The sequence below is a fragment of the Neoarius graeffei genome, chromosome 12 (genome assembly GCF_027579695.1).
Source record: "Neoarius graeffei isolate fNeoGra1 chromosome 12, fNeoGra1.pri, whole genome shotgun sequence".
NCBI lineage: Eukaryota > Metazoa > Chordata > Actinopteri > Siluriformes > Ariidae > Neoarius > Neoarius graeffei.
In genome coordinates this window covers 63,598,990-63,625,495 of record NC_083580.1, presented here as the reverse complement: position 1 = coordinate 63,625,495, position 26,506 = coordinate 63,598,990, and the positions used below count along the sequence as shown (strand labels likewise).

Genomic DNA, 26,506 nt, shown 5'->3' with positions numbered 1-26,506 from the left:
TGGAAAAAATGTGACAATGATCACAGTGGCTTTGACACACCACACTGAAATGATGATGCAGTTGGTGGGTTCTTGTGCTTGAATGTGCAGGGGTAAAACACACTAACCGTTCATAAACCTTAGGGGAATTAAGCAATACAACATTTCTGGCAATCTGTTTTATAGACTGTTTTCTGGACTATGTTTTTGCTGTGACTCTCATTAATGTGTGTTCATATTGCTGAGGCCCCTTTTCAGCCAGGAAATCTCCAGCTGAGGAACCAGGGGCGAGGGAACAGTTACTGCAGCTTCATACTGTATAGGTTGTATAACATTTTAAAGCAGTTCAAAATACAGTATTTAATACAGTTCAAAATACAGTATATGGATTCAGTAACCTAAAATTTCATATTTTGTGTGTCGGAGGATCTGACTGACAGAACCCAGGTGCATTGTTTTCCTCGCACTGGCAGGAGACAAGCAACGACACATGTTGCTTGTGTTTCTTACTGCTTGAGAGATGAATTTGGAATTTGGGCTTGAGACCAGGAATTTGAATCCTAGGGGGTTAGAAGGAGACAGGGCGGGAGAAGGGTGGCAAAGGGGGAGTGAGTGGGCTGTCTCAAGCTGATTTTATCTCACACACTGGGAGTGGGTCGACCAGCTTGCCTCACTCTGAATTATTCAGACCTTACTGGAAGCACCCTGTTTCTTACGGGAAGACTTTTGGGGGCAAAAAAAGGACAGATCACCAAGTTACAGGAGTAGAGGAAGGAGCAGAAACTCTGAAGAGAGATACATGTGAAGGGATGTGCATAGAGTGAGTGGCTCATTTATTATTTCTCCATTTGATTTCTGCAAATTTTATTATCAAACTGAATACTGTTGTTTTCTGGGCAATGCCATTTTTACAAGAATAAGTAGAACATATAGCTACTGTCTCGCAATAAAAAGACATTGAATTTACATTTGACATCAGCATGTAGATTTGCATCACCCATAGTAACACTTAGAACCTCACAGTACCTGAAATTGTTCTCTAAGGCTTACTGTCTTACAGTTACACAGCCATTTTGGACTAAAATGGACTTTGTTATTATATGAGAGCTTAAATCAATTACAGGATCAATATGAATGTATCAGAGAACAGAATATGATGAGATAATAAGATAAAGATGAAAGCAAGCTAGGCTCACTGCAAAAAACTGAAAATTGAATTTGAGGAGAAAATTACTTAATACTAGTGAAATAATCTTGCTGCATGGACAGATATTTTTACTTGATAAGACATCTTAGAATAAATTGGTTGCAATCTAGAACTAGGTTTAATAATCTCAGAATTGGTGTTTTGTACTCTTCTAATAGGAAATGTTAAATCGTTTCAACTATTCAAGATATTTTCACTTGCTAAGATATCATTTTTTGCAGTGCTCAGATGTTTTAATGTGTGGGGGTATTTGTGCATAAGTCTTAGGCACATGTAAAGAAATGTTATAGACCAAAGATGCCTTAAAAAGTAATGAAATGTTTTAACATTAAAAAAAAACTATAAACAGCAGTAAGCAATAATTAAATGAAACAAAGTCAATATTTGGTGTGAGACAACCCTTTGCTTTTCAAGAAAAATAGTAGTCTCAGGTACAATGAGTGCAGTTTTATAAGGAAATGAGCTGTAGATTTTACTGAGCATCTTACAGAACCAGCCACAGTTCTTCTGGACACTTTGTCACACTTGCTTCTTAATTTTTCAGCAAAACCCAGTAGCCTTCATTATAAAGAAACCTTTATTCGTCACATGCACACTTCAAGCACAGTGAAATTCATCCTCTGCATTTAACCCATCTGAAGCAGTGAACACACGCACACACCCAGAGCAGTGGGCAGCCCAGAGCACCTGGGGAGCAGTCAGGAGTTCGGTACCTTGCTCAAGGGCACCTCAGCCCAAGGCCACCCCACGTCAACTTAACTACATGTCTTTGGATTGTGGGGGAAACCAGAGCACCTGTATAAACCCATGAAGGCATGAGGAGAACATGCAAACTCCACACAGAAAGGCCCTCGCCGGCCACTGGGTTCGAACCCGGAACCTTCTTGCTGTGAGGTGACCATGCTAACCACTATACCACCACGCTGCCTATGTTTTCTTTTTAAATCTGAAAAGTGGTCTCTTATGTAATATGCTGCTCAGAAACAAACTTTTTTTTCTGTAACATTTAATTTTGTGCTGGAAAAACGAACATTTGGAACTCTAATTTTTTTTTTTTTTACTGACTCGATAATGTAGAAGTCATAAAATAGAAAGCTAATAGAAATAGGGTGCCTAAGACTTTTACACAGTACTGTATATATTTCAGAAATCTCCTTAGTTGTATTCTTTGCTTGATGAAGGCCAATAATTTGACACTTCTTTAACACAGTAGCATCTTTTCCACAATCACGGGATACATCTTCTGACATGGGTGTCTAAGAAATGAAAAGCAACTCACTGCATCAGTTAGGGTTAAAAGAACTGTTGCCAGTTGAAACATCACTGCAATAATTATCCAATCAAAGGCTCTTAAGTATTTGCTCAATTAAAACCAAATGGCAACCTTTTTTTTTTTTTATCTCGCCTGGGACAGAGTCCACCAGGGGGCAAGGTATTGTTTTCTTTGTTAGCAACATTACGGGAAAACAGCTGGACCAATCTTCATGAAACTTTCAGGATAGATGGGCATTGGTCTCAAATAGAACCTCCAACATTTTAAGGGTCATCCGGTCAAGGTCACCAAAAAGGTCAATTTTTTTTTCAATATCTTCCTTCATATTCATCATATTTACTTCAAACCAATTCCAAAATGTTCATCTTTTAATTCTGCTTCCACTGATATGCTACATGATGGGGTATCTCTCATAGTTTTCTTTCAAACTTTCATTTGTTTGCTTGTTTGTGTCTGTCTGTCTGTTAACAATCTAGTGTCTAGACGGTTGCACTGATTGACTTCAAATTGACTCATAAGACCTATACAGGTGTGCTATGGTATCTGGCACCGATATGTTAGCAGCAGATTTGTTAAGTCATGTACAGTGGTGCTTGAAAGTTTGTGAACCCTTTAGAATTTTCTATATTTCTGCATAAATATGACCTAAAACATCATCAGATTTTCACACAAGTCCTAAAAGTAGATAAAGAGAACCCAGTTGAGCAAATGAGACAAAAATATTATACTTGGTCATTTATTTATTGAGGAAAATGATCCAATATTACATATCTGTGAGTGGCAAAAGTATGTGAACCTCTAGGATTAGCAGTTAATTTGAAGGTGAAATTAGAGTCAGGTGTTTTCAACCAATAGGATGACAATCAGGTGTGAGTGGGCACCCTGTTTTATTTAAAGAACAGGGATCTATCAAAGTCTGAGCTTCACAATACATGTTTGTGGAAGTGTATCATGGCACAAAGAAAGGAGATTTCTGAGGACCTCAGGAAAAGCGTTGTTGATGCCTGGAAAAGGTTACAAAACCATCTCTAAAGAGCTTGGACTCCACCAATCCACAGTCAGACAGACTGTGTACAAATGGAGCAAATTCAAGACCATTGTTACTCTCCCCAGGAGTGGTCGACCAACAAAGATCACTCCAAGAGCAAGGCGTGTAATCGTCGGCAAGGTCACAAAGGACCCCAGGGAAACTTCTAAGCAACTGAAGGCCTCTTTCACATTGGCTAATGTTAATGTTCATGAGTCCACCATCAGGAGAACACTGAACAACAATGGTGTGCATGGCAGGGTTGCAAGGAGAAAGCCACTGCTCTCCAAAAAGAACATTGCTGCTCATATGCAGTTTGCTAAAGATCATGTGGACAAGCCAGAAGGCTATTGGAAAAATGTTTTGTGGACGGATGAGACCAACATAGAACTTTTTGGTTTAAATGAGACGCATGATGTTTGGAGAAAGGAAAACACTGCATTCTAGCATAAGAACCTTATCCCATCTGTGAAATGTGGTGGTGGTACTATCATGGTTTGGGCCTGTTTTGCTGCATCTGGGCCAGGATGGCTTGCCATCATTGATGGAACAATGAATTCTGAATTATACCAGCGAATTCTAAAGGAAAATATCAGGACATCTGTCCATGAACTGAATCTCAAGAGAAGTTGGGTCATGCAGCAAGACAATGACCCTAAGTACACAAATCGTTCTACTAAAGAATGGTTAAAGAAAAATGAAGTTACTGTTTAGGAATGGCCAAGTCAAAGTCCTGACCTTAATCCAATTGAAATGTTGTGGAAGGACCTGAAGCGAGCAGTTCATGTGAGGAAACCCACCAACATCCCAGAGTTGAAGCTGTTCTGCACAGAGAAATGGGCTAAAATTCCTTCAAGCCGGTGTGCAGGACTGATCAACAGTTACCGGAAATGTTTAGTTGCAGTTATTGCTGCACAAGGGGGTCACACCAGATACTGAAAGCAAAGGTTCACATACTTTTGCCACTCACAGGTATGTAATATTGGATCATTTTCCTCAATAAATAAATGACTGTGTATAATATTTTTGTCTCATTTGTTTAACTGGGATCTCTTTATGTACTTTTAGGACTTATGTGAAAATCTGATGATGTTTTAGGTCATATTTATGCAGAAATATAGAAAATTCTAAAGGGTTCACAAACTTTCAAGCACCACTGTAAGTTGTGGGGTGGGGCCTCCATGGATCAGACTTGTTTGTTCAGCACATCCCGCAGATGTTCAATCAGACTGAGATCTGGTGAATTTGGAGGCTAAGTCTTGAACTCTTTGCAATATTCCTCAAGTAATTTCTGAACAATTTTTGCATTGTGGCAGGATGCATTATCCTGCTGAATGAGGCTATTGCTATTAGGGAATACCGTTGCCATGAAGGGGTGTACTTGGTCTGCAACAATGTTTAGGTAGGTGGTACATCTCAAAGTAACATCCACATAAATGCCAAGAGCATCACACTTCTGCTGGCTTGCCTTTATCCCATAGTGAATCCTGGTGCCATCTTTTCCCCAAGTAAGCAACGCACACGCACATGGCTATCCATCTGATGTAAAAGAAAACATGAGCATTAGACCTAGACCATGGAACAATGGAAGAATGTGACCTAGTGTGATGAATCATGTTTTATTTTATTATAGCTACTTTTGGCACTGGACAGGGGTCACCATGGGCACTCGGACCAGTCTTCGGCTATGCAACCCCATATGCAGCAAGCTGTGATGCACTGTGTGTTCTGACACCTTGCTATCATAACCAGCATTAACTTTTTCAGCCATTTGTGCTACAGTATCTCTTCTGTGGGATCAAACCAGACGGGCTTACCTTCACTCCCTACGCTCATCAGTGTGCCTTGAGTGCTCATGACCCTTTTGCCAGTTCACCGGTTGTCCTTCCTTGGACCACTTTTGGTAAGTATTAACCCACTGCACACTGGAAACACCCCACATGACCTGCCATTTTGGAAATGCTCTAACCCAGTTATCTAGCCATCACAATTTGACCCTTGTCAAAGTCACTCAGATCCTTATGCTTGTGCATTTTTCCTGCTTCCAACACATCAACTTTGAGAAGTGACTGTTCACTTGCTGCCTCATATATCCCACCCCTTGACAGATGCCATTGTAACAACATAATGTTATTCACGCCACCTCTCAGTGGTTTTAGTGTTATGGCTGATCGGTGAATTCATAGTCGTGACAGGAAATCATAGTTTTGTACCTTTTTCTGAGAGTATTGCAGAAAGGAATAGTTACTATACTTTGAAGAAACTATTTTTACTGAATGTTTAACCACAGAGAATAGAACTGGACATCAGATAGTGTGATTTTGATTTCTACCCAATAAATAACACAAATGAATGAGTGGGAATGCTGTGTATATTGTTTTATTCAAATTCAGTATAGTTTCAGATCTTAAAAGTAGTGAAATTTTCTTGATGCATAACACTGCTTTCAAAACTATTGGCATCGCCACAATTATTATTAAGTTGAAGCCTGCCTTGAAGATAACATCAATTCTGAGCCTGTTCCTCTAACATGTGACAAGGATGGAGACCTGAACATATCTGAATATTAAAACATTGATTAATTGTTTTGCATCCATTTCTGTATACCTAATCCATAATGTTCTATCCCCTGAAACATGCAGCAAAGCTTTGGGATAAAATATGTGGTATTTGGTGGAATTCACATTGTCATCAGTCTTCACAAAGAGCTCTTGGACCACCAGCCCCAAAAACCCCCAAAGCATCAACAATCTACAAACATATTTTACCATATTTCTCCGTAGAGGCTCTTTTTTGTATGATTTTTAATCATTGCACAAAGGAGACATTGCACTCACATTTTCCGGAAAGATGCAAATAATTCCCATGTCATCTGAAGATCTTGGGTATGAGAACATGGGGAATATCAATCAAAAGTAAACAAAGTCAGAAAAACAGGGAGTTTTTGAAACATCAGTTGTCTTTTCCCAAAACCATGCTGTTAACGTTTGAACCCAGGGTACTGAATAATATTGTGTAACTCTGTGATTTTGGGAAACCAGCCTCAGTGTGATTATTTCCTCGCAGTGCCGGCCAGCACTCATGTTCCAACACAAACATCAGGAGCAGCTGGTAGACTGTGTCCCTCATCTACATAGTATACATATAAACATAAATGCCATTATTATTTCTCACATAATCTTTGCATGCAATGTCTAATTTAATACGGTGTCATACCACAGTGATTTGATGTGAGTAAAATCCTTGTTCAGATTCATGTCACTTACAGCGAATTAACACTCGCAAAGCTTTCAACACACCCTGGGCATACACAGAGCATTTTTATTTCACCTCCAGTCTAAACGATTTACATAATCTGCAGGTGTGTTCCATTTGAGATGACTATTAGTGTTTCTTGGTTCAAATCTCTCTCTATCTCTCTCTCTCTCTCTCTCTCTCTCTCTCTCTCTCTCTCACTGAACAGTTCCTCATGTACTCTTTGTGAAGAAATTTGACTGCCTGGTCCTGTGTAAAAGTCTACACATCTGCTTCTCCGTTCATCTGTACAAGAGAGTGTGTAAATATGAAGGGGTTGTGCTGTGTGTTGCTGTGTGTCATTCTGGTCTTTCTGTCTGTGATGGACTGTCAGTCACCTGCAGAAACCGACACTTACACAGTAAGAGCCAAAAGTATCTTCATTATGTTTTAGCTTTAAGCATGTAGTCTACTGTCACATCTTTCTTCCCATTAATAATTGGGGGGTCTTACAATTACAAAAAGAAAACCCAAAACATAAAGGTTATGATTACATAAGTATTCACACTTAATGCTGTGAAACCTCTAAATTAGTTCTTATGCCAAAGTAAAAGACGTAGTTGAATGGCTTCAATCTGTGTGCACATAGTGTCATGTGATCTCAATATAAATATACCTGTTCCTGTAAGACCCCAGAGTTTTTTAGAGAACATACGTAAACAAAACAACCATTATGTCCATGGAACTACCAAAACAAGGGATGTTAATACAGCAATGCGGGGGCGTCGTGGCTCAGGTGGTTAAGGTGCCATACCATGAATGCGGGCGACCCGGGTTCGATTCCGGCCCGAGGTCATTTCCTGATCCCTTCCCGTCTCTCTCTCTCGCTCATTTCCTGTCTCTACACTGTCCTATCCAATAAAGGTGCAAAAAGCCCAAAAAAATATCTTTAAAAAAAAAAAAAAATACAGCAATGCACAATATTACATTGCAGGTATTCTTATCCAGAGCAACATAGAACAAGACCCAGACATACCCACAGCAGTGAGCAGCCCAGGGTGCAGTTGGGGGTTAGGTGCATTGCTCAAGGGCACTTCAGCCATTCCTGCTGGTCCAGGGAATTAAACCAGTGACGTTTTGGTCCCAGAGCTGCTTCTCTAACCATTAGGCCACAACTTCCCTACTGATTACTAATATGTAATCATATTCCCCACAATAAGATTACATATTAGTATGATTACAATAGAATATAGTCACTACTCCTTCATACGTATATGTTCCCAGAAGTAGTTCCTGCATTGTTCAATATAACTTAATAATATAATGTAAGAGACCTAACAGGTAACTTCCTAGATGGGGTTTTTAAAGGTCCCATGGCATGGTGGTTTGTTGATGCTTTAAACGGGCTCGTGGAGGTTTCCAGATGTTATATCCGCAGCCTTTCTTGAAATGAACCCTCGGCACGTAGATATAGCCTCCTGGGAGAAAGCCCCATTTCAGCGCTTTTCCCAGTGCGTCGTTTTGCTAATGAGAAGCAGGAGGCGGGGAAGGGTAGAGGGTGGGGGCGGGTCTTATCATTAATATTCATGACATGTAAACGTGTTACCTCTGATTGGCTAACAGCACTGTGACGCTACCTCCAGTGGGTCAGAACAAGCGGATGTGGGTGTCTTACTATGGCGAGAGAGAAGGAACAAACCGCGAAGGGAAAAATACCGTGCGCTGACGTCATTAAGGTGCGACGCGAGGAAATAAAATAAATTCAACAAATGTTTGGGTTTTTACTGAACAAACAAACAAATAAAATGAACGAGTGACTTAAAAAAAAGAATGTGGGTGTCTTTGTAAAAACTGTTTTGATTGGCTATTATAACAGAGCATGCTGCATGCTTTTTGGTTTTGTAGCGCAGAGTACCTGGCTAACTGCAGGAAGCGGTTAGCTGCACAGCTAATGTAGCCATTGCAAGGCTAACGTGGCACCGATTTTAAAACACGGCAAAATGACTTAACAGTTATACACTTACTTGTTCGGTGTTTGTTGCTGATGCGGCAGGGATGCTTGGTACGGACCCAGGCTTCAGTGACAGTTGATGTGCAAAACCTGCCGTGTACTGTCCCAAGTTGTGGAAACATTCATCAGGAAAATGCTTCCGACAAACATACACTGTCTTAGGTAGACTCGACGGCGTATTATTGGAGTAAATAAAATTAAGCCACTGCGTCTTCAGGGGCTCTCCCGTCGGCAGTAAAAACAGACTCCTTTCTGTGTTGTCACATCCATGTACAGCGCAACTTCCATGTTTGGTGGCAACTTTTGAGCTGGGCGGGCAATCCATACAGTGGGTGGGAATCCAGAGGGGGGGCGTGGGGATCATCTCCCTTGCTGACGTAGTAAAGGGAAGAGCCTATCAACGCGCCATTTTGACGCGCCATTCTCAAATGTTGACAAAGGGTGGGCATAGTTTGGTTTACACATTATGACATTTCTAGCCACTGGGGTGACTTAAGAAGGTCAGAGGAACTCATTTTAATGTTAAAAAACCTCAGAAAGTGAAAATTTCATGCCATGGGACCTTTAATTATTTATCTATCTTGCCATGTCTATCAGTTTGCTTTTCAGTACAGGATTGAGCCATTACAGGCCAGGAGCCATTATGTTTCAGCTATTTTTAGAGCGTTTTGCCAGCTTTGGGTTGAATTTGGAATGAATTGTAATGAAAACATTGACAAGCCCTTGCCGCTTTCTCCCCAGCCAACCTCACTCATCTATTGAAAGCATATGAAATCTCCCTGTGCCTTGTGAGTTGCCTTTTAAGGGGCTGCTCTGTTCACGTTAGGGTGGAGCTAATTTCCAGAATGGAAAAAAAAATGTAAACAGAAGCTTGAAATGAAGAAACTAGTGAGATGCAATAAATGACAAACTTGCAGAGATTCATTTTTCTGAGGTATCTTTGAATGTTTAAGATTATTTCAGGTCTTAATATACTTTTAAACATTACAAACTGCACCTATAACAGTGTTGTCCAATGAAAAATCCATCTTGGTACAAGTTGATTCCTTGTCTCTGTTGATAGCAATCTCTGAATTGTATTCCTCTGTGTTACAAGGCCAGACAAGGTTTTGATAGTGTGACTGTTTTGATGTAACTGTTGATCTTTGCAGACACAGTATGTCTCAAGTTATGCATGAAAATGTGTCTCGATATGTGTCTCTCTGTCAGGAATGCACAGATGGCTATGTGTGGGATGCACAGAACCAGCATTGTAAAGGTGGGTGGCAGGTGATTAGAGCAATGTGATATAGTGATTCAGTGATTTGTCCTCTGATTAGCATGAGATGGTGAGATGTCACAGACTTTCTGTCCTCGCTGTGATTTTTTGATCAGTATTGCCAGCATGGTTCAGGCTTTCCATCATCCCTCATCCCTCATTACTCTGTCCTCAGACATAAACGAGTGTGAGACAATTGCAGAGGCATGTCAGGGAGAGATGAAATGCTTTAACCACTATGGCGGTTACCTGTGTCTACCTCGTTCTGCCTCTGTCATCACAGCCCAGGAGCCCTCTGGCCAGTCAGAGCCAGGTCTTCCTGGGGTGTCCAGTGGGGCTTTCAATCCCTGTCCTGTGGGCTATGAGGCTCAGGGAGAGAGCTGTATAGGTAAGCTATGGTTGGAGGAGTGGCTCATTTTCCGTATGTACATAATGTACTCAAATATGTAGAAAGACCTCAAATTGAACACTAGCAACTAAAATGAACCAAATGGAAATAACAAATTACATTGCAGTACCTGAGGATGAGGAAGTACTAATGTTGAAATGTAAAAACACGTTTTCGAGTACTTTGATTAAACCTGAATCTAGCATGCTATCAAATTCATTGTAGCTTCTTGCATGCTTTATAGCTACGGTAACTAACTAACCTCCAATTCCTGAATATTGTAAGCTAAGTTAGCATTGAGTGAGAAAACAGATAGCTGTGGAGGGCCAAGGGTGCCAGTATACTGTGTGTGTGTGTGTGTGTATTGGAACTCAAATGGACTGAAATGTTTAACATTTTAAGGTGCAACTTTTTGGTTGTTACACAAAGTTTAGTTAAAAGCATAAACATTTGTTGGTTGCATAAGTATTCACTCCCCTGGATCAGTATTTGGCTGCAGTTACAGCTGCCAATTACAGAAACTCTTTTGGAATACTGTATGTCTCTGTCAGCTTTGTACATCTGGAGCAAGAAACTTTTGCCCATTTCTCCTGACAAAATTGCTCAAGCCATGTGAGATGGATTCCACTGGTGAACATTCATTTAGACACATTCAGCTTCACTGTAAAAAAAAAAAAAAGATTTGTTGTTTGAACTTAAAGTTAGTACTAACTGGGCTGCCTTAAATTTTTGAGTTCATTGAAATTCATATAGTAAATTAAATTGATTGCCTCATTGTATTAACTTACTATATGAGTTTCAATGAACTCAAAATGTTAAAGGAAATACCTCGCAAATAAGGGTGGCATGGTGGTGTAGTGGTTAGCGCTGTCACCTCACAGCAAGAAGGTCCGGGTTCGAGCCCCGTGGCCGGCGAGGGCCTTTCTGTGTGGAGTTTGCATGTTGTCCACGTGGGTTTCCTCCGGGTGCTCCGGTTTCCCCCACAGTCCAAAGACATGCAGGTTAGGTTAACTAGTGACTCTAAATTGACCGTAAGTGTGAATGGTTGTCAATGTGTCAGCCCTGTGATGACCTGGTGACTTGTCCAGGGTGTACCCCGCCTTTTGCCTGTAGTCAGCTGGGATAGGCTCCAGTTTGCCTGCGACCCTGTGGAACAGGATAAAGCGGCTAGAGATGATGAGATGAGAGCTCACAAATAAACAAATTGAGCTAAAAGTCGGTCTTTATGTCTGTCCTTTATAAAAAAGCTGCATGTTGAATTTGTTCTTAATGATATATGTGATGGAAATAGACGGGACTATTTTTTGTCAGGGAGGCCGCCATAACGCCATCATGCATGATGTCATTTTCCGCGAGCACAGCCGAGGTGTACAAGTGCATGCTGTACTAGATTATAGTATAATATTATGGTCTAGCGTGACTTCTCGGTCAATTTGTTTGCATTTCTCAACAAAAATTATGGCAATGCAGTAGTAGAAAAGGAATCAAAATCAAATAGTGGCTAGTTTATTGCCTGTTTATTTAAAATAAACATTTACCTGCTTATTTTCCATCCGTTTGATGCGTGACACGATATGCTGTCGTGCTGCCGGTGTCGGTGCTTTGTCTGGCTTCAGTTGTCGTTTCTGCCTCATGTTTTGCTTCTTCCCAGTGATTTTTTTCATACAAATCCTCCACAAAACAATCTTCTGTAAAATGCTCACTGCACAATTTGCTGCTTTTTCCAGGAGTAAAGTTTTCTTGCTTTACTTGATGAAGCCACTCAGCCAAATGTCTTGGATCCAGGACGGAATGAGGAAGACATGTGGAATCCTATGTCATGCAGCGCCACCCTTGTTTTCGTCTCCTAATACATCCATATATCTGGCTAATCCAGTATGGCCACGCCTGGGGAAATGGCCCAGCGAACCGATATTACAACTTTAACATGTTTTTTAAGCTAAAATCCGCTTAATTTTTTTTCATCCAGAACATCTTGTATTAATGTATAATGATGACCTTTTATAACATCCATCCATCCATCCATCCATCCATCCATCCATCCATTATCCGTAACCACTTATCCTGTGCAGGGTCACGGGCAATCTGGAGCCTATCCCAGCTGACTATGGGTGAGAGGCAGAGTACACCCTGGACAAGTCGTCAGATCATCACAGGGCTCATTTCATAACCCTGTAATTTCAAATTTTTCCTGGTTAATCGCTTTAAGGCAGCCTAGTTTTAGAGTTCTTGGTTTTGAACCACTCCAGTATAGCTTTGGGAGTATACTTAGGGTTGCTATTCTGTTGGAAGGTGAACCTCCAACCCAGTCTCTTGTCTCTTCCAGATTCATTTCATAATTGCAATTAAATCCTGCATAATATTGATGCACATTATTTTACAGATATTGATGAGTGTGAACTGGACATGCATGACTGCCAGCCGAGTCAGCAATGTATTAACACACTCGGGACGTATACCTGCCAGTGTCCTGATGGCTACAGAAAGATAGGCCAGGAGTGTGTTGGTGAGACAGATGACTTTTGTATGACCTATCTTCAGCCTCATCCAAATCTATGTGCCAGGATGAGCCTGTATGTTAACTATTCTGTGTCCTGTTAGATATTGATGAGTGCATGTACCGCTACTGCCAGCATCGCTGTGTCAACTATCCTGGATCTTTCTCCTGCCAGTGTGAGCCAGGATTCCAGCTGGCAGGGAACAACCGCTCCTGTGTGGGTAAGTGAGTAACCCAGTATAAACCATACACTCAAGTCTTAGCCATCAGAAACAATAAATACTTCACAATTACAATTACAGTACTATGAACCAACCAAAAATACTCATATGGCCTGTGCGTTGTTTGAGTCAATCTATGCTGGTGAAATTTGTGAAAAAACAAAGTTGATCTTTTTTTTTTTTAACTTAAAAGCTTTTATTGGGCTGTAAATAATTGTTGAAAATTGATTAATTAAATAAGTTAATTATAATCTTTTGCTGTACTTTCCCAATTTTACATAGTTTTGACAACTCTTTGAATTTTCAACACTGAAAGTGCAGGAAGTGCTTTATTTTTCAAAAGACAGGCAAACAAATTCAAAACTTGAAACAATGTCTTGGTCAAAAGCAGGCAAAAATTCAGGCAATGAGCAGACAGGGTTATCAGAAAAGATATAACCAAAAACATAACCAAAAACATTTTTAATTCTTGTTAACTGAAATTAACTTCAAAAAATTCTATATTGTGTGGATGAATTTAGCTGTTAGACCATTTCATAATAATTTCTTATTCCCTTTAATTTATGCTCATATTAAACTTGGTCTTTTTTTTGTTAAACATCTTCATATTTCAGTGTTCTCCCCAGAGTGCTTTTGCGTGTCGAGGCTGACACGCTGTAATTTCATTCTGGCACGCTTTAAATTTGCTGACACAGGATTTTTTTTGCTCTGACACTCGCTGAAAAATCACGTCAGATTTCTACTTTGTGATGTTTGGGGCATATTTTGAAGGAAAATCAGTGTTTTGGGCCAGTTTGCTGCCATGATGCATTCAGGCAGACCAGAAAAAAACCCTGGGAAATCCCCAATCACAACAAGCGCCCTCAATCACTTTGCTGCTTCACTGGTACCCTGATGCTTCAGCGCGCGGGCAAGCACCCTTGCACTGACGTCACATTTACCTTAGCAACCGTCACTACCCTATGCCTGGGGGACAAGTGAACTTTGTTTACATACTGTTCACATACTGAAGCCAAGCGAAGATGTCTCGCGTCTGTTGCCCAAAGAAAACTACAGCTAAAAAAGCTTTACTACCAGATTACTTGGATAATCTTAGTCAGTTTATTAGCGGTTATGATTTGTACAAAATTCCTCAAAATGACTGGAGTGATGGTGCAGATTTGTGGCTTAGTGTTAGCATTAGCTACATGTTGGAATATACCTTCTTTTTCCTGCAGAGTCCCAACATGGAAGAACAGTTTAAAAACTACAACAGGAAGAAAACCTTTGTGTAAAGACTTTTTCCTGACATCAACTTTTGGAAACATAATGTTGCGAAAGCCAAAGCATTTACTCTCAAAAGACTCCGACCTAAACTGTGGGCTGGATGGTGTTCCCGGCCCTCCATTGTCTCAGCAACCCCAAAGACATCTAGTTACACAACTATCTGCACTCTATCATTTATACAGTGATGCTTATTATTGTTAAAACAATATCTGAAGGGTTATTTTTTGTAAAATAACAAAATATCTTGCTCTAGACTTTCAAACAATATTGTAAGATTTTATTTTAATTTTATCTAATAGTGGATGGTACAATAATTACATTATTAATTAATACAATAATTACATGTACTAGTAGCAGTATTATTGCTCAAAAATGTTGTTTATTCTAAGATGCTTTTGGTGTTTGAAGTATTAAGTAGGCCGAAGTATAAAGGGCATTTGTGCAGTAAATGCAGTCTGCAGGGGGTATTTTTTTTTCTATCTGCAACAGAATTCATTTAAACTTTTGGTTAGTGGTGTTCTGGCAGTGGTTCAGGTAATAAAACAGCATTATTATATAATACATTGTTGTTTCATCAGACAATGACTTTATTCATTGCTCATGTGAACCCCATGCTGCAAATCACAGCATCACAGACCTCCACTCATTGTAGCAACCTTTTCAACCATGTTAACAGTAAAAAGTGACAGTGTCAGTACCACCATAAAATGCTCCTAAAAGTCACCAGATGCCACCAAATGGGCTTCCTTTTTTCAAAAAATTTCCAGGGGAGGCCCCCCGGACCCCCGCAACAAAGGGGGGCAGGGTTGTAAACCCCCTCTTGTACTCTCCCCCCATATGCCTATGTACTCTCCACCCTACGGGCTGCCTGCACCCACCCAAAAGTTAGGGCTTTATTTTAATTCTGGGGAGAACACTGATATTTTCTGTTTAACTAATAGGTTCAGTGGTATATTACAAAAAATTATAAAAATGTGTTTTGAAGGGAAGGTTTTTTTAATGTCATTTCAGGGGTTAGACTGGATGATATCTTGATTTTTTTTAAGTATTGCTTAAAAGAGAAGATAATGGAAATACTTTTATTAATTTACCATTGAATAGTATGGGTAAGTACTAAACTCAGTTTTTATAAATAGATTAGATTAGATAAAACTTTATTGATCCCTTTGGGAGGGTTCCCTCAGGGAAATTAAGATTCCAGCAGCATCATTACAGATAAACAAAGAAAAGAAATAGAGAACAACTTCTAGATAAATTAAATTAAGTATTTACATATACAAATATAAAAAGAATAAGAAGGGGGGAGAGAGAGGAGAAAAAAAGGGAAGGGGGCAGCAGGAGAGATATTGCACTTTATATTGCACATTATATTGCACATTGTCCGGTATTGCTTATTGTTAGGCTAGGCTACTGCTCCTTCCCATCCTCTGTCCTCCTGTTACCCCTCCTCCCCCCCAGAGAGGAGTTGTACAGTCTGATGGCATGAGGGACAAAGGGGTTTTTGAGTCTGTTTCAACTGCACATTTAAACATCCATCCATCCATCCATCCATCATCTGTAGCCGCTTATCCTGTGCAGGGTTGTGGGCAGGCTGGAGGCTATCCCAGCTGGCGAGAAGTGGGGTACACCCTGGACAAGTCACCAGGCCATCACAGGGATGACACATACCAGCCATTCACACTTAGGCCCTGTCCACACGGCAACGGATTCAGGTGAATCTGATAAAATTGTTTATCGTTTCGGCCTGGCGTCCACACGGCACCGGCGTTTTGGGTGCCCCAAAATGAAATCTTTTGAGAACGGGTTCCAGAGTGGAAAGATCTGGCAATGGCGCCGTTGCGAAGTCGTCTGGATGAGTAGAACGGATTTGTTTTCGATGACATCACAACCACATGTGCTTCACGCCAGGTAGAAGTGTAACGAACTCGATGCGAGTTGTCAACAAATCCTATAACTTGGTTCATGAAATGCGCTTACAAAATATTTTCACTGTGAATATTTATTGTGTAATGGTGCAAAGTGAGAGAGAGAGAGAGAGAGAGAGAGAGAGAGAGAGAGAATAGCCCTTAGGGCAGAGTCAATCCTGCCAGCAAAAATAGGGGAAAAAAAAGGAGCAATCTCACCTCTTCAGATGTTGGTTTAAGTCCTACAATACTCATCTCATCTCATCATCTCTAGCCGCTTTATCCTTCTACAGGGTCGCAGGCAAGCTGGAGCCTATCCCAGCTGACTACGGGCGAAAGGTGGGGTACACCCTGGACAAGTCGCCAGGTCATCACAGGGCTGACACATAGACACAGACAACCATTCACACTCACACCTACGGTCAATTTAGAGTCACCAGTTAACCTAACCTGCATGTCTTTGGACTGTGGGGGAAACCGGAGCACCCGGAGGAAACCCACGCGGACACGGGGAGAACATGCAAACTCCACACAGAAAGGCCCTCGCCGGCCCCGGGGCTCGAACCCAGGACCTTCTTGCTGTGAGGCGACAGCGCTAACTACTACACCACCGTGCCGCCGTCCTACAATACATTCCTCAAAAAGGGCGTAGAAGAACAAATTAATCCATCAACGTGTAGCATTCAATTTATTCCGGACCATTAAAGACGCCGCCTTCCGCGTAGAATCATACGTCATCCTCGCCGCCATATTGGATGGGGCAAAGCGGAGAATAAAGATGCCTCATTCATGTGCTGCGTTTAACTGTACCAACAGGTTTGCCGTCCAAACGAGATCACATGGGATTACCTTTCACAGGTGAGACTGGAAAAATACTTTTCACTGTATTTGGTCATTATAACGTAATTTTACGAACAGATTTTTCTGACTGTGGCTAATATGAAGTCTCGCGCATAATAGTTTATGCGCATGCGTCCTTACTTCTTCTATTATTCTGGTGTCTCCGATGGGACCGTCTTACAGTGCCCCTAGAGGTGTGGCATGTGTATTGCATCGTTTTCAGCAAGCGTTGCGTTGCCATATGTACCTGATATTTTACTGATCCGTTGCCCATGTGGACGTGATATATATATATTTTTTAATCTTGTTGCCGTTGTTGTGTGGGTGTAGCCTTACATTCACACCTACGGTCAATTTAGAGCCACCAATTAGCCTAACCTGCATGTCTTTGGATTGTGGGGGAGTGCTAACCACTACACCACTGTGCCATTTCTGTGAAGATTCTCAGTCATCCAGGTCATAGTAAACTGTGGGTGGTAAAAGAGAGCAACTGGACTTGCTTGAAGATTCTTGAAGACGTTTCACCTCTCATCCAAAAGGCTTCTTCAGTTCTGTCTGACTGGTAGGGAGCATCAGGTATTTATCCTCTCATGGATGAAAAGCTCATCTAAGGTGTCATTGAGTCATCCTGTTGGTGTGGGTCACTGGGGGCTGGTTGTGAACGGCCTCCAGAGTCGTTAGGATGATCAGTGGATTGCCCGTTAGGGTGATCAATGGAATGCTGATTCTCTCTGTCCTCCTGTGAGTCACTGAAACCAGCTGGGTTTTGGTGTGCATTCAGTTGTCTGGGAAGTGTGCCAAGGACTGCATTGTAGGTGGCTGATAAATGATGTCTTAGGCCCTGTCCACACGGCAACGGATTCAGGTGAATCTGATAAAATTGTTTATCGTTTCGGCCTGGCGTCCACACAGCACCGGTGTTTTGGGTGCCCCACAACGATATTTTTTGAGAACGGGTTCCAGAGTGGAAAAATCTGGCAACGGTGCCGTTGCGAAGTTGTCTGGATGAGTAGAACGGATTTGTTTACGATGACGTCACAACCACATGACTAGAACAAGCAGCACTCTCGCTGTTTTGTATGAACCACTGCATTGCATTCACTTTTGTATACAGCTTTTCTTTTAAATAAACAAGTAACTGAACCATTTCTTGAATTTCTTTTTTTTTATTGGATAAGACTGCTTTTCAAAATGTTCACACACAATATAAAAAGTTATATAAATTATATAAAAATGCTTTTCAAAATGTTCACACACAATAAGAAAATTAAGTTATATAAAACTATGCACACTAATAAAACTAATTTGTACACACAGAAGGCACGATTTCCTCGCGTAGTCGCAGCCATCTTCTTCTTCTTGTGTGTTTGTTCCTGACAGTGCTTCACACCGGGTAGAAGAAGGGGTTTATGCGCATGCGTCTACTTCTTCTATTGTTCTGGTGTCTCCGATGGGACCGTCTTACAGCGCCCCTAGAGGTGTGGCATGTGTATTGCATCGTTTTCAGCAAGTGTTGCGTTGCCATATGTACCTGATATTTTACTGATCCGTTGCCCATGTGGACGCAATTTTTTTTTTTTTCCCGCTAAAAAAAAAAATCTCGTTGCCGTTGTCGTGTGGATGTAGCCTTAGACCCCCACCTCTGTTCAGTGATGGCCGTTCCAGGTTGACAAAAATGGCTTCTTTAACTCCTCGCTCATACCAACGATCCTCTCTGGCTAAAATGCGTACATTGCAATCCTGAAATGAGTGTCCTTTGTTGTTAAGATGAAGGTAGACAGCAGAGTCCTGGCCTGAGGAACTGTGCCATTCCACATTTAAACATGTTAAATGATGTATGATTTTACACAACAGGGGGTGTGTCAGCCACCATATGTCCCCGTATATGTTTTGCTCTGTGTGTCATTATGTGCTGTTTTTGTTGTTGCTGCTGCTGTTTTCAGATGTAAATGAATGTGAAATGGGAGCACCATGCCAGCAGAGGTGCTACAACACATATGGGACATTTCTGTGTCGCTGTGAACAGGGCTATGACCTCGACCCTGATGGCTTCACGTGCAATGGTGAGAGGCTGATGTTTTTTGCTTATTTCTTGACCTAGAATTATATTAGAGATCTAACTATTGAAATTGCAGGCAAGTGAGTTTAATCTCAATTTTGTATGAGGGAAATGTCATATTAATATTTGGCAAAAATATTTAAATAACATTGGCTGGTGTTGAGTGGTATATCAGATATATTCCATTCAGCTAGCATGACGTTGAAGGAGTCAAAGATGAGTTCAATATTATGCTAGTTGAATGAAATATATCTGATATACCACGAAAAAAAAAGCCAGCCAATATTATTATTACTATTATTATGCATACACATTCTTTTCGGGTGTTCAACGCATCTTCTCATCTCATCTCATTATCTCTAGCCACTTTATCCTTCTACAGGGTCGCAGGCAAGCTGGAGCCTATCCCAGCTGACTACAGGCCAAAGGCGGGGTACACCCTGGACAAGTCGCCAGGTCATCACAGGGCTGACGCATAGACACAGACAACCATTCACACCTACGGTCAATTTAGAGTCACCAGTTAACCTAACCTGCATGTCTTTGGGGGAAACCGGAGCACCCGGAGGAAACCCACACGGACACGGGGAGAACATGCAAACTCCACACAGAAAGGCCCTCGCTGGCCCCGGGGCTCGAACCCAGGACCTTCTTGCTGTGAGGCGACAGCGGTAACCACTACACCACCGTGCCGCCCTCGACGCATCTTTCTCTTTCAAAATTCTCTTAAAATCTTCCATATTTAACGAAGCAAATCTGACAGCCATGTTTGTTTACAAATTGTCACAGCCGCTCGCTAGCGGAGAAGTTTTCCCATACGAAAAAGAACAGTAAAGAACTTATAAGAATTTACCACTGTCTTAGTAGTAAATCCTTATAAATATAAGGATAAATCCTTATAAGGATTTATAAATAAATATATATGCCATGTATGATTTACTCCTGAAAGTGGCCCATTTTGCATTTTCCTCATACAAATTTTTTATGAAAATCTAGTATGTATGAAGTGAACATTGTGCATGGTTTTTACAGATAATGTGTATGATGAATTACACCGTCTTTGTATGCTTCATGTAATGTTTGTAGTTTTAAATTATATTTTACAGTTTAAAATGTATATGCCTTTTATATGTAAATCCAACACAAACATATGTGGATTTACATATAAAAGGCATATACATTTTAAACTGTAAAATATAATTTAAAACTACAAACATTACATGAAGCATACAAAGACGGTGTAATTCATCATACACATTATCTGTAAAAACCATGCACAATGTTCACTTCATACATACTAGATTTTCATAAAAAATTTGTATGAGGAAAATGCAAAATGGGCCACTTTCAGGAGTAAATCATACATGGCATATATATTTATTTATAAATCCTTATAAGGATTTATCCTTATATTTATAAGGATTTACTACTAAGACAGTGGTAAACTCTTATAAGTTCTTTACTGTTCTTTTTCGTATGGGTTACGTCTCCGATGTGTGACATCATGTTGTCTTGACAACCATGCAATACTGCAAATGATACTCACTGATCATTCTCCATTGGGTAGAGAGATGTAATGCACGTAAGATAAGTGATATGCTAACAATATTGCATGCTGTCAAACCAAATGAATGAAACCCACTAGAAGGGAATAGATGTACAGATGAATTCTGGCTTACAGCTAAAAATGAATGAATTAATGAATGAACGAGTTTGGGCTAAAATTGGATTTTCTGCTACAAACTAGATTCTAAAAGCTCATCTGTAAGAAAGCTTTAATATATTTCATAAAAACACTCTATTAGGAACACCTTCATTAGTCAGTCATCTGGTAGCAGTGCAATTCATAAAGTTATGCAGACACAGCTTAAGAGTTTCAGTAAATATCCACATCAAACATTATCTTTGGGGAAAAAATAAATAAACTCAGTGGCATTGACCATGGCATAGTTGTTGGTGCCAGATGAGATGGTTTGGTAGTTCATAACCTGCTGATTCTCCTGGGATTTTACAATGAATGTTGAAAAAAAAAATCACCTATACTGTGAGAGATAGTTCTTCAGTTAGGAGAGGACAGAGGAGAATAGTAGAGTGGTTTCACCTGACCACTTGACAGAAAGGCAAATAACCACTCTTTACAACCGGGGTGAACAGAAAAGCATCTCGGAAAGCATAACACATTGATCTTTGAGGCAGCTGGGCCACACGAGCAGAAGACCACATCAGGTTTTCCTCCTGTCATCCAAGAACAGGAATTTGGGGCTACAGTGGGTACAGACTCACTGAAACTGGCCAATTGAAGGTTATAAAATCATCAGCTGTCCAGTTTGATAAATATATACTGCAAACTGTAATTGTAACCCCAATTAGATTTTTAATACATGTAAAAAATTATTTAACAAGGAAGGACATCGTATGATCTCATCACTTTGAAATTTGGTATACAGATGCTCTGCTGCTCTCCGATTCCCCAACACTTGATAAAAAATAGTTAATAATATATTAGGGGGGCAGCCATGGTGTAAAGGTTAGAGACGCAAGCCTTGGGCCCAAAGGGTTGTCGGCTCGATTCCTGGGAATGGCAGGAAAAATGTGAGGGGAGTTGAGTGAATGAACAGCATTTTCCCCTCCTCTGTGTCACGACTTCATGGCTGAAGTGCCCTTGAGCAAGACACCTAACCCCTTGAGTGCTGTAGCATAGCTGCCCACTGCTCTGGGTATGTGTATTTGTTCACTTGTGTGTGCATGTGTGTCTTCACTGCTTCAAATGGGTTAAATGCAGAGGAGGAATTTTGCTGTGCTTGAGTGTACATGTGACAAATAAAGGGTTGTTCTTCTTCTATTAGTACTGTATATAATAATGTGCTCTCATCTGATGAACTATTGTCAAATGTTTATTTCTGTTCTTCTTATCAGTAGGTTTCTGTTTCACATCCTCACACTCATTACCCATCTTTCTCTGTCCACAGACATTGATGAGTGCAGCTACTCCAGTTATCTGTGTCAGTTCCAGTGTGTGAATGAACCAGGCCGATTCTCCTGCGTGTGTCCACAGGGATATCAGCTCCTCAGCTCACGCCTCTGCCAAGGCAAGGCTTCTATGCACTTTTTTTTCACCATCTCACACCTACTGCACCTAGAACATCATCATCATTCCTTATAATGGCAGTGGAAGCACATTAAGTTGGTGGAAACAGTGACTCATGAAAGGAAAAAAGAATCCTACTTTCCGTCCTCCCAAAATCTGCCCATTCACACTGTTCTATTTGTTCATGATGTTCCTGTCTGTGTGTAGATGTGAATGAGTGTGAGTCAGGCACCCATCAGTGTGCAGAGGGACAGAGCTGCGTGAATATCCATGGCGGATACCATTGTGTGGACTCCAATCGCTGCCGGGATCCCTACATCTATGTTTCAGAGAAGTGATTGACACACACATACCCACATGCACACACTATTTTGGTCTACTGAGTCAACCAGAATGATTTGCTTCTTTCTTTGTGAAAGGATGACAAAAGAATAGTTCAGTACTTTTCAAACTCATCTCTATCTATCATATCTGTAGCTTATATATGATTAACATGCTTGGGAATTTCAACACATTTCCCTGTACTGGGAAATGATCAGATTCACACAAAACTCATGAATGGATGATAATAATAATAATAATAATAATAATAATAATGAAAGCCTAAGAAGTTGTATATTCTATAGTCAAATGCATAATTGCATAAAATGGGAGAAAGGGTTTTTTTCACCTGCCAGATCCCACCTATGAGCCAGCTCTTCTCTATGATATGGCACCTACCACCCACGGAAGGGTAAAGGTTAAAGGTAGACGGCCTTTCAGATTTTTCAAGTGTAGGTCATCATAAAAAGAATTTTTCCTGAACCCCAATTATTTTTGTTTAGTGGACCAAAAGCTACTGAATTCGAATCACAGAGTTCCAATTATATTAGGTTTTTAAAAAATGAAACAATTAATGAATTTAGAGTCATGTGGCCTGAAATTCTCCACTATTTTTTCCTGCTTCACCATGACCCAATTCAAGATGCTACATCATGCATCATGTGGTGAGCTTTCCCCATTCGCACAAGGCATTTATGGGATACAAATTTGAAACAGGAGAGAAAAATGGAGGACGTGCATGTGAATGAAATGTGAAAGACCGACTACAGTAACGGAAAGCGAGACGTCCTTTGCGAACATCCTTCGCGACGTTATGTTGTGAAGGAAAGGAAATGCAGGATCAAACTAATAAATATCGGCAATCAGCGAGCACCTCGGTGTGATCAGCTGTTCATTTAGCGACAAAATGATGTAACTGCCAGTGCACGGTCAAAGGTAAACCTGTAGATGACAGTAATGCAACACTGTGGATGCCAGCTGCTGTAAAACCCAATAAAGAAGAACCTACGCATGTGCACACAGACTTTCTCTGTCTGCTTGACTGTGTGAAGCAAGTGATTTCATGCATATTATTTGCTCCGGAATCCCCTCAAATTAAATAACTTCCCAGCCACAGAATGGCCTGGGTTTTTTTAGATATTACAGAACTAAACATGTATCACAATGACCAAATTTCAAAAGGAACTAAATTTCACCAATTTTATGAAATCGAAAGGCCGTCTAGCTTTATAACAACTGCTTCCCCCCAAGACACATGAAACCAGTCAACTACATCTCTTCCAACTTTGACTTATGCTGCGTCAAAGTGCAGTGTAACACACACTGAGGAGAGCTTTGCCTGCCTTTTTGTGCATACATGAGCTCACAGACACTGACAATTTACTAGTATTGCTGTGATTGACAGGGGAGACATAATATTCCATCTCTCCCACCCAATTTTGCTTCCCTGGTTCCCCAGTATGGATGGTTGTGACATTGCCAGGATCTCCAGTTCAAATGCTTTGCTGTTATGCCGCTTGACAGGCCCTAAATGCATGTAAATCATCCTTTCAGAGATAGGATTGCCTTCTCAAGGGGAGCAATTTGTGGTTAGGTATTTCCAATGTTGTGGTGTGGGTCAAAGTAGCTAGAATTGATTTTTTCCCTGCATTGCACCAGTGTTTGAAAATGGACAAAACTATTAAGAAAAGGTTTGGCATGACTCTTATACATGTCTTAAGATATGTCTAAGGCTACGTTTACATTACGTCGAATCAGCGGATCATCAGATTAACGTTCTTAAAATGATTCGCGTTTACACTAAAACCGTTAGCCGTGCACACAGCAACACCAATACGCGGATACGCTCGGCTCCGCAGGCATCCTGCGCTCCAAATCACTCCACCCTGAACAGCGAGTGCCCTCTGGAGGGTGCGCACTCCGGCCCTGCGCAGCTCACAGAGTGCGCGAGTGAAGTGAACAAGCCACGATTCGGGACTGAGCCGCTGTGTGTGTGATCCCAGCGCATATCACTTATTACTTGCAAGTGGAAGGATGGCAAGCCTAAAGACAATCATAACTACACAGTGGGCAGTATTTGCATCAGTATTTGCAGTATTTTCATACTTTTATACTCTTTAATGAAAGGTGATACAAGGCGGAAGTCCGCGCCGTTTTTCAGCAGTCGCGTCACATGACCAACGCCAGCGAATCAGGAAGGTGGATGTCACAGTGACGTTGTCCAATGAGACGCCAGCTAGAGCTCAGCACAGCGTATTCGCGTATTCTGAATGTTTACACAGCACCGGAGCTGATACGATCTAGATTGAATACGTGGACGCTGGCGGATTCCCGTTTCCCCGCTTTTCCAGGGGGGTTAATGTAAACGGACAGTGCATCCGCGAAGAAAACGAGACAGATACGGTCTAGTGTAAACGTAGCCTAAGACTTTTATTGAATTCTTAATATGTAGTCACTTATTGCCTCTGCCAATGAGGTTATGTTTTTGGTGTGGTTTGTTTTGTATTTGTTTGTCTGCACTTCAGCAGAATTGTGCAAAACCTCCAAGCCCAATTTCCATGAAACTTGGTGGAAGGGTGTAGCATGGGCCAAGGAAAAAAAAATTAAATTCTGGAATGGATACGAGTCACGGGGCAGATCTACAAATTTAGTTTCTCTTTCACGAACATTGTGAGATATGCCATTTGGTCTTGGCTTAACTCTTCACTCAGTAATGCCATACATCTTAAGATCCAGTAGATGGTAGTAGAGTTCAGTAGTGACAAAACATAACCAATGTAGAAATATGATGACTCCATATCACAATCCACATTCATGGGTACCAGTAATCCTCTGAAATACACATGTAGCCACATAATTCTAATAGATTTGGAAATATATCCAGATATATGAAGGGGTTGTGGTTGCAGATTTACATGTTATAGAAGGACTATTGTCCATGGTGGAGGTCTGTGCTCTCCAACTGCCCTTCTAGTTTTAAACAATTATAGACTGACTTCAACAACTGTGCATAGACATCCATTATAAGCAAGTTTTGGGTAAACAAAGTTTCTGTTCTTTTCTCAGTACTAGGGAGCACTTATGCAATAGATGTCATGGATAAAGCTTAGGTTGAAAAACCCTGGAGCACTTCTTCAATTCACAGTGGCCAGACAGGAAGTGTCAATAGCAACAGAGTTAGCAGACAAGTTTTATCAGGTAATCTGTTCCTCACATCCTCTTGCGTTCTTACTCACGCTCTTCCTTGTTTCTCTTTCAAACCCTCAAGTCGATGTATGTGTCCAACGGTGAAACCAGAATGCCGTGACTTGCCTTTCTCCATCGTGCATCGCTACATGAGCATCACCTCTGAACGCTCTGTGCCCTCTGATATCTTCCAAATCCAGGCCACCAGTGTCTACCCTGGAGCTTACAACACCTTCCGTATCCGGTCTGGGGATGACGGAGGAGACTTTTACATCCGGGTAGGAGGGGGTTTCATTCTTCCATATCATTAGTAAAATGACAGTTTGCACAATGTGCATTTACACATTCAGAGATAATATAGGCACAAAACAAATAGGTGTATTATTATCTAAAGTGATTGTTCTTTGCATTTTTAGCAAATCAATAATGTCAGTGCCATGTTGGTTCTGGCTCGGGAAGTCAGCGGACCTAAAGAGTATACTCTGGATCTGGAGATGGTTTCTGTCAACCCCCTGATGAGCTACCGGAGTAGCTCAACCCTCCGTCTCTCCATCTATGTAGGACCTTACACTTTCTAAAAAAAGAAAAGTAACCAAGGATATTGTAAGGTGGTGGAATAAACAGAAAACATTAAAGGATGTCTACAGAACACTTTCATAACATCTTACTTAAACTTTATATTCTTTTCAGGATTTTTACAGGGTCATAATACTTCTCCAATCCTTGTAGATACTAAAATATCACACA

The 26,506-nt window shown here is 40.9% G+C and overlaps 1 protein-coding gene across 3 annotated transcripts; it reads left to right on the top strand.

The window, feature by feature from the left end:
* The first annotated feature begins 638 nt into the window (after window positions 1-638).
* LOC132894996 (EGF-containing fibulin-like extracellular matrix protein 2) lies at window positions 639-26,410 on the top strand. 3 transcript variants are annotated; one of them, XM_060935146.1, is made up of 12 exons: window positions 639-799; window positions 5,269-5,389; window positions 6,950-7,141; window positions 9,941-9,989; window positions 10,165-10,377; window positions 12,761-12,883; window positions 12,979-13,095; window positions 19,049-19,168; window positions 22,134-22,253; window positions 22,460-22,586; window positions 25,842-26,037; window positions 26,176-26,410. In XM_060935146.1, exons 3-12 carry the CDS (start codon window positions 7,049-7,051, stop codon window positions 26,335-26,337), a joined length of 1,320 nt encoding a protein of 439 aa, XP_060791129.1. In that variant the 5' UTR covers window positions 639-799; window positions 5,269-5,389; window positions 6,950-7,048; the 3' UTR covers window positions 26,338-26,410. The 3 variants fall into 3 exon arrangements, with proteins under 3 accessions (XP_060791129.1, XP_060791130.1, XP_060791131.1); XM_060935147.1 differs by having other exon boundaries at window positions 5,254-5,389; XM_060935148.1 differs by lacking the exon at window positions 5,269-5,389.
* The last annotated feature ends 96 nt before the right edge of the window (window positions 26,411-26,506 follow it).

What these genes read in the sequence shown, in the direction of transcription:
- LOC132894996 (XM_060935148.1), top strand. Translation starts at nt 7,049, where the DNA reads ATGAAGGGGTTGTGCTGTGTGTTGCTGTGTGTCATTCTGGTCTTTCTG. An exon ending in GATAGGCCAGGAGTGTGTTG is followed by an intron (nt 12,884 to 12,978) that starts GTGAGACAGATG and finishes GTGTCCTGTTAG; the next exon opens with ATATTGATGAGTGCATGTAC. An exon ending in TACATCTATGTTTCAGAGAA is followed by an intron (nt 22,587 to 25,841) that starts GTGATTGACACA and finishes CAAACCCTCAAG; the next exon opens with TCGATGTATGTGTCCAACGG.